The sequence below is a fragment of the Colias croceus genome, chromosome 13, assembly GCF_905220415.1.
Source record: "Colias croceus chromosome 13, ilColCroc2.1".
NCBI classification, from domain to species: Eukaryota; Metazoa; Arthropoda; class Insecta; order Lepidoptera; family Pieridae; genus Colias; species Colias croceus.
Window position 1 is genome coordinate 7,233,437 of NC_059549.1, and position 11,437 is coordinate 7,244,873.

An 11,437-nucleotide genomic window follows, 5' to 3' on the forward strand; every position below is an offset into this window, starting at 1 on the left:
GCCTCTGTTTTATTTTATCATTATTGTGATAATGCCTTTATGTACCTATGCCTACTAAAATTATGTAATGTTGACGTAGGTAGTTATTGAAAATCTAGAAGTAACCAACTTACAGTCATAAGAAGATTCTTTTATATTGGTGATAAATTGAATAGAATAGGTAGGTATCATAAGATAGTTCCAAATAGAGAGTAGAAATTTTGTAGCTACTAGATACTAGGTACCTACTTATCACCCGCAGGATATTTTTTTAAATAATTAATTTTGATTTAATATCGCAACCTTAGATTACAAAATAAAAGACAGATGGAGCGTTCCCGAACTAAACCGAATAATTTATCGTCATTTTCAATAAAGCTATGTGTGCTGTCATTTCACCGCTGCACTGTACGTACACGCTGCTTCTGTGTGCTTGTAATGTTGCCAGATATTGAAAAATTTCCCAAATTTTTCCCCGACTACGGAAAAAAGAGGGTTATGTTTTTCGAGTTTATGGATGTATGTATAATATTTCTTTGACACGCCCTGCAGTATAAACCGTTGGACCGATTTTGAGTTGTGAGGTTTCATTGCAATGATCTGAATTATTATGTTAGTGGCGGTAGTGACGTAGGCTATATACATAAATGAGAAGTCAAGTTTTAATTTTTATTTAAATTCTTTTATTACATAAAGTACCTGCCTACTAAAGTTATATATGGACAAAATAATTGTATTCAATTTTTTATTAAATAAATTACATAAAAAAAAGTTTCAATATTAACTACAATAATTATATTATTTTTTATTTTTCATAATATATGAATACGAATAGCAGTAGTTTTTAGTCGAGAATACGGGACATTTTATTTTCATCATATCCATCATGGAGTTCACATAAATTAAATCGCTAGCGAAAACGACTATGACGTTTTTAAGCTTTATAAAAGTAACAAAATAATGTATTATGCTTATTAAAATAATCTAATAATTATCATGAACCTTTAGTGCACTATACAAATAATCACATTCACGATCGAAAAATCCAACAGCATTACCCTGAAGATCTTTTAACCATTTTACCGTTTTACCAATAAAAATGGCAAATTCATTTTCAAAATACTGGCAACATATGTTGAAGTTTTGTATTCCTTCATATCTGTAAAATTATTATTCGTATTAAAGAAATAAATCAGCCAAATAATCTACAGAAAACCTGTGAAACGATGTTTTATCTTTTTTTTTGTTTTCGGGAACAAATTTTATAGCGTTTTATTATCACAAGACGGCATTTTTTTACTAAAATTGCAAACCCTTTTTGACGTATTGCATGACACTTTATGCGCTATAGCACTGGTGCAGCGACGTATTTGTTTTTGATTTCGTATTTTCTTTGACAAGGGCGACGGGCGGTTGTCATGCTCCATCTGTACTTTATTTTGTAATCTAAGATCGCAACCAACCAAGAAGCAACAAATATGTAGATACTTCAAAAAAGATCGTCTATTCGTTTGGTAGAAAAAGTTCAATGTTTATTCTTTTTATAAATCTCAAAATTCTGCCATATCTGACATTTAGAAATTGTCATATTTGTATCTTATTATCCAAATTAAAAATATAAAACATGTAAAGAAGAAATATTAATAATAGTGCATCATAAAAAATGCAAAAAATAATCAGAGAAATATGAACTATGAACTTACTTAAAGAATCGTAAAATAATCTAAATGAGAAATGGTGGAATTAAGGTGATTTCAGTCATATGTATTTAATCTGGAAGGTCTACCGAGTCCGATTTTTATTAAATCATATTAAACAAAATATTGATTGCAGGTAATTCGAACAACAAGTTTGTATCACAAGGCCTGCGTTCCTTCTGAAAGTTTCAATACACAAAGATAATGATAAGAGAAAATAGAACTAATAAGGATTTGTTCGATAAAGTCGAACATCCGCCAAATCACCCGGAAAGTAAAAACCAACTTGTAGAAAATACTATTGAGGCTGAAATCTCTAACTGTTCATGTCCTGAATGCGATTCTCTCCGTTGCTTCAGTATCCGACGCGATCTAGCAAAAAGCGCTTGCGCCTGCAATGATTGCAAACCATCTAATATGTGTATGGTTAACCCTAAGGATAAACCCGAAAGTAAACCCATTTTGAAGACACAAAAAAGTTACGAAAGTTACAAAACCTATAGCAACCTACCAAGAAACGTGGATTTTTGTGAAAAAACAAGTTACCACAAAACGGTAAAAACTAAAGACGGGCAATTTGATAAGATTATAGAATCCAAATATAATTACAAAGCTATACTGGCTGATAAAAGCTATACTGTAGACTCAGTTGACGAATGTCGAGAAACGTCTATTACGAGGCTTGAAAATACTTTTTTAAGATATCCTTGCAAAGATATTAGTAAAACGACGGCGCAACTAAGTGCACAAATTATGAATGTTCCAATAAAAGATTTTAAGCAATCCTTTTCTAACGACAAGAAGTGTAATGATATTGTGTCGAGAATAGGCAACGTTAAACAAGATTTATTTAGTAGATTAAAAGAAATTTACAAAGCATGCAGCTGTAAAGTTTGTGAGTGCATACCTGTCACTTCATTTTTTCCCGGAACAGAAACGTGTTCCTGCAAACCGTGCGAATGTAATGAGTGCAAAGATTTATATCGATACATTTGTGAAATCAAAGAAACCCCTCACGACGGTTGTCCCTGTATACGATGTGATAGAAAAGATTGTCGCGGTATAACAAAAGGCACATCAAAAATAATGAACTGTAATTGCAAACCGTGCCAGTGTATAAAATGCACCGAAAGTTTTTCAAAGCTGTGTACCTGTGAACCTTGTCGTTGTCTTGAATGCAGATCAATGCCTTTGCGTTCAGCGAAAGCTGTTTTCGTAGCGCCCGTACAGGAGTATGTACGGCGCGATTTGTGTGACTGTTCACCCTGTGAGTGTTCTAATTGCACCCACAATTACAACACTACCAGTAACATGCGGGCGAGATCAACAGGCACGGTGACACAATCGTTTTGTCCGTGTGACACGTGTACGAACGAATCGTGCCAATCCGATGGTGCAAGCTGTAGATGTGAAACGCATAAGGGCATCATGAAAAAGCCCATTCAAAGAGATGGCCATGACTATGATATAAGGAGACTTTTCATCACAAATGTTTGGCCAAAGTTCGATCATAGTAAAAAAATAAATAAAACAGACATCATTGCTATGTATGCTAAAACTCAACAAGACTGCTTAAGGGATAAGAAGGTCAATGAATGTGAATGTGTTGAATGTGCGTGCATATCGTGTACCAAGTCTAATAGAAATTCGTCCGTTCCAAATACAAATTTTGGTCAACGTGAAACCTGTGAATATAATAAATGCAATAAATATTTGGGAAAAAATAAGAGTATAATAATAAAAGAAAACGAATGTAAGTGTAATAACTGCGAATGTTTCAATTGTGGAAATTTTGACGATTCAAGAAGCACGACTACCATTAACAACGCTTGCATTCGACCGGATTTCTTAGCCAACTATGTCCCTAATCATTGTAATTGTGATTCTTGTGAATGTATAAATTGTATGCAAAACAACCTCGGCCAATGCCTTCAAGATCAACCCACACGTCAATATGTAATTAAGAAAGAGACAAAGCAAAAGCCGTCTATATGTAAAATTGTAATAAAAGGTTCACAAATGCCTAGTAAACCATTTTTAAAGGCAATGACTAAAGATATGAATTTAGAACTTGCCCGTTCATCTAAAATAATTAAAAGTAAACATAATGTATCAATTTATCATGTGCTTTCTCAGCATAAAAATTTCGAATCTGAAAAATCATTCACAATTTTCGATAGGGTAGAAGATCCATCGATATATTTCAGTACTAGAAATTCAAATGAATTATTGACTCCATCTTTTTCACAATACAAAAGAATGGATTACGTGGCACATCGTAAAAGTTACGATATTTTGTCATTCCGAGGAAAATCGTCGTCTATTCCTGTAGATAATAAAGATATAAACAATTCTCAATCACCTCATCTACAATTATTAGCAGACAGTCAAACTACAGGGCCTTTTTTGGATTTTTCTGAGCAACTAGATATACGTCACTATTCGAATAAGAATAATTATGATCACAGTAAAAATATAAAATATACCAACTCTTTGTATGGTGAAAAAAATAAAAGCATATGTCCAATGTATATGAAAACTTTATACAGTAAAGATATTGCTACATTCGATTATAACAAAGTTAAAAATACTTTACAAGATGCGCAAGACTTCTCAGTTAAGTTGAATGAAATATTAGAAACTTATGAAATGGCCAATAATAATTTTGTAAGCATATCTCAGAAATTAAAAAAATTGCATGAAACCATTTTTAACAGTACTGATATGGGTTCCATTCAACCAAACCAACATTTCACGCAAAACCACGATGATAATTTTGTTGGTGATAATAAAATATATCCTGTGCTAGTAGAAAGTCCAGCCAACTCAAAAGAATCTTCTATTACATCAAATTCTACGACATCAGGAAATGAAACAAAATTAAAACCAATATTCGGAAGTCACAATTTACTTGAAAATGTTGACTGTGTTCAATTTCAAAATAGTGTACCTAATTATTGCGAGGATGATTTTGGGGACAGGTCAAAATCGGGAAAATTTATCCCAAGTAGATTATTAAATTATAGCAATAATCGTATTAAGAAAAGACATAAACTGAATCAAGGTTTTTACAAGCATTCAAAAATAATTTTAAAACGACTATCATCGAATCCTAAAATCATAGCACGAAAACGTATCGTTAACAAATTCACTGAGACAACATCTGATGTGATGATAAAGAAATTACCATTATTGAATACATCTACGTGTACAGTTAAATGTGAAACACACCAAGACATAAGTTTGAATACGACAGTTACATGTATATTTAAAGATGCTGATTTTTATAAAGATGCTTGTACAAGTAGCGCTGATAACTATTTTTCAAATGCAGACGATAACACTTCCAACAGAGGGGACCTAGCTTTAGAATTAATTCTACAGCCAAAGAAAACCAATAAGGTAACCCTACTAATCCAAACCCTTCTACATAAATTTTATTTACGTAACGCTTCTGATATAATGTTTTATTTAACTTTTGCAGAATCCTCAATCACTTGATTCAGTACATCCTATTAACGTTTTGAGGAAAAATCTATTTATTAACACTGAAAAGACAACACCCAATAAATATATTTGTAAAATTCCGCTCTTAGAAGAGGATATAAAACAAGTATTAGGTATAATTTCTCGAGAAATTCGGCGTGATACACAAGAAGAAAATCTCGCTACACCCAAAAGAAAACAAAGCAATACTATGGTAGGTATCTATTGTGTTTACTTATTTCATTTCAAATGTGCTTGTTTCTGCTATTCTTCTTTTTTGAATTATTGATATTTTCCAGAGCATAATATTAATGAATAATATTGTTTGAAAAAAAATTATACCGGCCGAATTGAGAACCTCTTCCTTTTTTTGAAGTCGGTTAAAAAACTAGAGACAGATTGCTTTATAATATGTGTAACATTTTTAATTAGAATAGCATGAATTTTAATTACTTATATTAAATTGAATTATCCAAACGATTAGTGTCATCAAAATTGAAACAAAGTACAATTTACTAATATAATATATTTTAATTATATGAATTAATAATAATTCACGTCTGTTACTTTACAGAAAGAGAAAACATTTCAGCGATATCTAGATGGATTGGTTTCACGCGCAATTCTTGAATCAGAGTTGAAAGCAACCAGAGCTACATCATTTGATCTCCCGAGTAAAACTTCCGTTAAGGTTAACCTATACATAAAAAAAAATGTGTTCGTGTACTAGAGTACACACGTAAGAAGTGAAACTTCTTTATGACCTTATTTTTCAAAAAATAATTTACTATATGCAACTTTACAGAAATACGTCGAATCATAACGAAGAAATGTTACACTAAATTTTTTTCCAACCCCGATAAAGAAGTTTCACTTCAAAAACATTTTAAACTCTATCCGATAATAATTTATATTAGTCTTAAAGCGATACTTAACTATTCATTAAAATTCTAGATTTCTCGAGCTTGCAATAACCAAGAAAAATTAAAGGCAAACTTCTATAACCTCAGAAGGATTTCAGATCACACCGTTCTTATAAAATGGAATATTCCAGATGATATTTCAGAAGTTCAGGGCTATGAAGTAGGTATTCTATGAAATTGTTACATAGTTTAAGTCACACGTAGAGCGGTGCTAGTCTTAAACACACGTGATACGCATAACGCACAATATCACACACGAAAAACAAATGGAGTAATTTTTATATCTCAACTTTAAATCGATAAATTTAATTTTTCTTGCTTTTATGTTTTTGTATCTATATGTAGCTAATCTCTAATAATGATTTTTCCCATTATACCGCAGATTCTTTAAAATGTATCTCATTACTATCAATATTCTTTTCTTTAGTTGCAGGTTGACGGTCGCGCAGTACAAAAGATTTTTAATCCTACTCGCTCCATAGCTGTCATTACTTGTCTACCACACTGCGATAAAGTCTTGATCTCTATTCGAACGCTAACAAGAAACGAAACATGTAATCCTATTAGCACTACTGTCTACCATCCACGAATTAAATGAAAATAATATTTTTTACCTCTACCCAGTGTGCGATAGTTCCAAATTCTCCTGTTTCAATAAAACTAACAACAATTAAATTGATTTTTATTTACTTAAGTATGCACTTACTCGAGAGAAGTGGTTAGCATTGAATGTAAAATAATATTATAGGGTCTCCTACATAAGGTCATTGGTAGGTAGGAAAACACATCCGAAAAGGAATGAAATTAACAAAGGTTTATATTTCAAGATAAAAAGTTTGAGAAATATTGCAAGGTCTAGAAAAATAATAGAATTAGTTACATAAATCAAAAATAATTTGGGCACTACTTCCGGGTCTTCTGATATAACCACAGATAGCGTTAGCTACTATTAAGTATTCTGTGCCACACACAGGTGCCACAGATATAACTTATTATGAAATTTCAATAATTTTGTTTGAAAAAGTTTAAAATAGAAAATATGGCATTGTCAGTTATTAAATTTCAAAATCATTTAATTTTGTCAATTCACAAATTGTCAAGATGGTATAAAATGTTAGGGAATAAATTTTTGTTTTCAAAATGTATCGAAATCAACGCAAGCTGTACCGAAATCTAAGAAATGATGTCAGCTATAAAATAAAAGATAGAAATAATGAAGTCGAAGAAGTATATCCGCCTAAATCAAAAAGAAATTATTTTAAGATGGACAAACCTATGACGAACAGGTGTTGTAATATTTCCCCTGAGTCAAAAGACGCAGGATTGTGTACGGAAACTGTACGAGAACAGGTAATATTGATTATTTGAAGCAATTGCGTATAAATACAGTGTCAAGTCTATTAAATCTTAAAAATTTTCAGTACCAAAATATTTTATTAGAACAATATGGCTTTGATCCCCTGATGTCTGACCCGCTAGAGCAGATTAAGGAATTAAAAAAAGTTCTCTGTGGGAGTTCACCTAAGATTGAACACGGTTCTCAATATGATCCAATGCAAGATATTAAACCGTTATTAGCTGAAGCGGAATGCGGTTATGAGTGGCAAGATATTGATAATGCGGATGATATTGACAAGTTTTTAATAATGGACAAAGAGAGTACGTAGGTAGTCTTAGAGATCTCGATTGTACTTTCGTGAATGATTGTACCTATTGCAGAGCTTTAGAATTTACTGCTGGTACCTAACTAGTATATTTGTAGAGAATTTGTCTTATATTTGAAAGGTCATAGGTGAAAATCTATCTTAATGTAAAACTTTCTTTCTGACAGAAGCATACTCTATCCAAGATATAGAAATTACTGAGATTCCAAAGTTAAAGGTTATAGCAGAAAAGTTTTTAAAATATAAAAAGGATAACATTGAAGTGAGAAAACTAGAAGAGAAAATTGTATGTCTTGAATACGAGGTTTATAAAAAAGTAAATGACCTCGAAACATTCGCTAAACCAGTTCAAAAATTACGAGTTTATTTTTCGGTTAAACTAAATGAACAGAAAGGTAAATAATATTATAATAACTATTCTAATGCTAGCATAAAAAAAAAATACATATTTGGATTTATAGTTATGAAAAACCGTGACTATTTTCATGTTTTTGTAAACAATTAAATTTTCAGACGCTAATGCTAGAATTCCATCATCAGTTAAAGTAAAATACAAAATCCATAATGAAGATTTAAACAAAATGAACGACAAAGAAGTAGAAATCATAGATGGAAAAATATCAGATAATCGTCCATACTTAGAAGATCTTAAGAAGATACTCAATCGTAAACAAGCTATTTTTGAAAAGAAGAGAAAAACAAAATTAGACCTTAACTCTTTATATGAAATGGCGAAAAGAGATGTCATTGCTTTAGATGGAGAATACTCTAATACAAATTTCTTATCAAGAGGGGAATTAGAGGAAATCAAAGATTTAATTAAAAATAAATGCGCATCTAGTATACACGGAATAAGCCGCCGAACATTAAAGAGTGGGAAAGAAGACGATGTAAAGAGAGAAAAGGCTATTGATGTGATATCTGAAAGTATTTTTACTGAATTGTTAAGGAACATTGAGAAGTAAAACATGAATATCAAAAATATATTTATTAAAAAAGCATCAAACAACTATAAAGAGATTTTTTTAACAATGTACCTATAAACTATGTTTCTAAAATATGTACCTTTCTTGTAAATTAAATTTCTTAACTTGATCCGTTTTCTACTTTTCCCGTTTCAGGATTGAAAGCTGGATCTAATCCTAATTTCTTCATTTCTACTGCCATTTCAAATAAATAGTCATAGCATTCAGTCCTGCAAAATTATTAATAATTTAACTAAAAAAATATTGAAATGAAAAAAAGTGTATTTATAATTAAAAATAATAAGTAAGGAGTGTACAGTAATATTTTCAATGTAAATTAAAAGTATAAGCAGTAGATTCACTATATCTCACATGGTCTTTGCTTGTTGCCATGTATCACCCCACACATAGACGCCATGTCGTCTAACAAGAACTGCACTAGTTCCAGGATATTTTTCTAACGCCTCTCCTAGACTGCCTGCAAGATCTTTTTCAAAAGGAGTATTCTCTATAATAGGAACTACGAGTTTCTCATCGAAGCATAGGTAGCGTCCCAGTTTGGCGTCTTTTATACCCTGAAATAAAGAAGAATACAGCTATATGATGAATAACTAAAATAAATTATTATTAGTGCAGCTTTTAGCAATGAGTAATTATATTTTTTTTATACCTAACTTAACATGGAGTGAATAATATTTAATTTAATTGTTGGTCGATATGGTAAACATGACGTGACATGGGATTCCCAAAACCTCATAGAAAACACACTCACCAATACATAAACATTCAAATTAATAATAGAAGAAAGGTCTGCATCTTTTGAAACAATTGTATATGTTGTTTAAATATGTTAAGTATTATGTAGCAGTGAACTGATTTATGCCTTTACCTTAATCATTTCCTGATGAGTAATAACAAACTCCTTGTCATACAAAAGTGTGCATCTAACTGCGTGTGGTGAATGTGTATGGATTACAGCCCCTGCCCCACGGTTGCGGTATGCTAGCATGAATAGTGGCGTACATTGACTTTTCTTTAATCTGAAATTTAAAATAAGTGTTACATTTATTCTAAGAAATAATTTATTTGAATAAGGGCCGATTTTTCAATGCTTGGATAAAACATATTCGTCGAATAATCGTTTCGTCGTACAAAACTACCATTTTAAAAACGTATTCTAATTGCTCGTATTTGACATAAACTGTTCGTGACATTTTATTATTATCATGTAATACTTTATTGGACGGATAAGTTTTATCCAAGCCTTGAAAAATCGGCCCTTAATGTATGAATAACCTATTTAATTATTTTATTTATTTTTATCAACAAGAAGTATTTTTACATACACTTTATTTAATAACTCAAAGGAGTTATTATGGTTATGATTAATCTTTATAGCAAGAGAGTAGCCATATATTTGTTTAAGTTTTTTCTATATAAGGCCAACAGATTCCTTCTTTCTTTAACATAGCTATATTATTCAATATTTAGAAATGGTACTTACTTCTTTTCTGGAGGTGGCAGCTCTAAATCTTCATCCGTGATGGTTTGCACAAAAAGGTCATCAGGTTTCATTCTTTCCTTTTGCACTCCTGATGGTGCAATGTATATTTTATCCCTTTAAATATTACATATCAGTTTAATAATAAAACACATCTAAGTTATTAATAATGAAGGTTATTTTTATTTAAGTGCCTTTTACCTCATAGAAGTACAATTTTACCATTAACTGTACTATTAACCTCAATGTTTTTTTATGAATGAATGAATTTTACATTGTTATGCAATGTAGAAATAATTAATGTATAAAGATTACTAAATCCTACCCTTCTTTAATAGAAATTCCACCTCCTGTTCCTGTAACCCATCCTAAGTGGTAGAATTGGGAGCATAGCTCTGGTATGAGATTTCTTGGGTGTTCCTGTAATAGACTTAATCGTTTCTTATTTCAATACAACTTATTTTAACTAAAATGATATCATTTTAAATACTCACAGGGCCCAGTTGAGACATCTTATTAAACGAGATAACAATTACTTTAAGATTTTACGAAATCACTTATCACCATATGTTATTCAAATTATTATAATTAAATTACGCTGTTCGCTATATATTTACAGCATTAGATATACCTACAAATAAGATAACTGATAAGAAATATTAAAATAAGAAAATTATACAAACAATAAACATCAACAAACAAGATTAACGTCAAATGTCTATGTCAAAATATGTCAATGTCACATGCCATAACAGCAGCTGTTATCTGTCAATATACCAATAATTTTATCAAATATTTCAATAATCTTTGATGCTTAGATTAAGGATTGGTCTCCGCGCGCGTTACGACTAGATACCGCCGGCGTAATCGAAAAATGCGGCAACTAAAAGTACGCCGAAATCGGCGTACCCGAGCCAGTCGTGTCACAAGCATTGTGTGGAGAGGGCGTACCGATAGTTTCTAAAGATTTTAGACAAAACCTGAAGTAAAATGCCTGTTTGTGCCATAAAACTGTTTAAAAAAAATACAACAAATAATAAGAAAGACACTGGGATTACGTACCATCAGGAATAATCGTATTATTCAATATTTCACCTGTACTTTGAAAATGTTGTTTACGAAAATACGACGCCATTTAGTGTTGCCGTACTGCATATCCCAAAAACACACTTTTAATTTGAACTTATTTTATTCATCATGTTTTTTTTTTCAATACTATTAC

General features: G+C 31.2%; 3 protein-coding genes across 4 annotated transcripts; 2 read left to right on the forward strand and 1 right to left on the reverse strand.

The window, feature by feature from the left end:
- The first annotated feature begins 1,812 nt into the window (after positions 1 to 1,812).
- On the forward strand, positions 1,813 to 6,760 carry LOC123696885. The gene is made up of 5 exons (XM_045643266.1): positions 1,813 to 5,078; positions 5,161 to 5,376; positions 5,737 to 5,853; positions 6,117 to 6,245; positions 6,513 to 6,760. The coding sequence occupies exons 1-5, from the start codon at positions 1,881 to 1,883 to the stop codon at positions 6,681 to 6,683; spliced, it is 3,831 nt and encodes a 1,276-aa protein (XP_045499222.1). The 5' UTR covers positions 1,813 to 1,880; the 3' UTR covers positions 6,684 to 6,760.
- Positions 6,761 to 7,087: 327 nt separating this feature from the next.
- Positions 7,088 to 8,770, forward strand: LOC123696928. Its single transcript, XM_045643323.1, has 4 exons — positions 7,088 to 7,435; positions 7,507 to 7,744; positions 7,917 to 8,144; positions 8,263 to 8,770. Exons 1-4 carry the CDS (start codon positions 7,226 to 7,228, stop codon positions 8,712 to 8,714), a joined length of 1,128 nt encoding a protein of 375 aa, XP_045499279.1. The 5' UTR covers positions 7,088 to 7,225; the 3' UTR covers positions 8,715 to 8,770.
- Positions 8,771 to 8,773: 3 nt separating this feature from the next.
- LOC123696929 (probable methylthioribulose-1-phosphate dehydratase) lies at positions 8,774 to 10,896 on the reverse strand. Of its 2 annotated transcripts, none has more exons than XM_045643324.1 (6): positions 10,710 to 10,896; positions 10,541 to 10,656; positions 10,219 to 10,332; positions 9,604 to 9,754; positions 9,087 to 9,289; positions 8,774 to 8,944 (listed from the first exon to the last, which is right to left on the reverse strand). In XM_045643324.1, the coding sequence occupies exons 1-6, from the start codon at positions 10,725 to 10,727 to the stop codon at positions 8,836 to 8,838; spliced, it is 711 nt and encodes a 236-aa protein (XP_045499280.1). In that variant the 5' UTR covers positions 10,728 to 10,896; the 3' UTR covers positions 8,774 to 8,835. The 2 variants fall into 2 exon arrangements, with proteins under 2 accessions (XP_045499280.1, XP_045499281.1); XM_045643325.1 differs by having other exon boundaries at positions 8,776 to 8,944; positions 10,541 to 10,635; positions 10,710 to 10,894.
- Positions 10,897 to 11,437: the final 541 nt, after the last annotated feature.

Excerpts from the sequence above, each read along its gene's own strand:
- LOC123696928 (XM_045643323.1), top strand. The coding sequence starts at position 7,226 with ATGTATCGAAATCAACGCAAGCTGTACCGAAATCTAAGAAATGATGTC. Across the intron at positions 7,436-7,506 it reads CGGAAACTGTACGAGAACAG|TACCAAAATATTTTATTAGA; the intron begins GTAATATTGATT and ends AAAAATTTTCAG. Across the intron at positions 7,745-7,916 it reads TTTAATAATGGACAAAGAGA|AAGCATACTCTATCCAAGAT; the intron begins GTACGTAGGTAG and ends TCTTTCTGACAG.
- LOC123696929 (XM_045643324.1), bottom strand. Across the intron at positions 10,333-10,540 it reads GGAATTTCTATTAAAGAAGG|GGATAAAATATACATTGCAC; the intron begins GTAGGATTTAGT and ends TAATATTTAAAG. Across the intron at positions 8,945-9,086 it reads TGGCAACAAGCAAAGACCAT|GACTGAATGCTATGACTATT; the intron begins GTGAGATATAGT and ends ATAATTTTGCAG.
- LOC123696885 (XM_045643266.1), top strand. The coding sequence starts at position 1,881 with ATGATAAGAGAAAATAGAACTAATAAGGATTTGTTCGATAAAGTCGAA. Across the intron at positions 5,079-5,160 it reads AGCCAAAGAAAACCAATAAG|AATCCTCAATCACTTGATTC; the intron begins GTAACCCTACTA and ends TAACTTTTGCAG. Across the intron at positions 5,854-6,116 it reads CGAGTAAAACTTCCGTTAAG|ATTTCTCGAGCTTGCAATAA; the intron begins GTTAACCTATAC and ends TTAAAATTCTAG.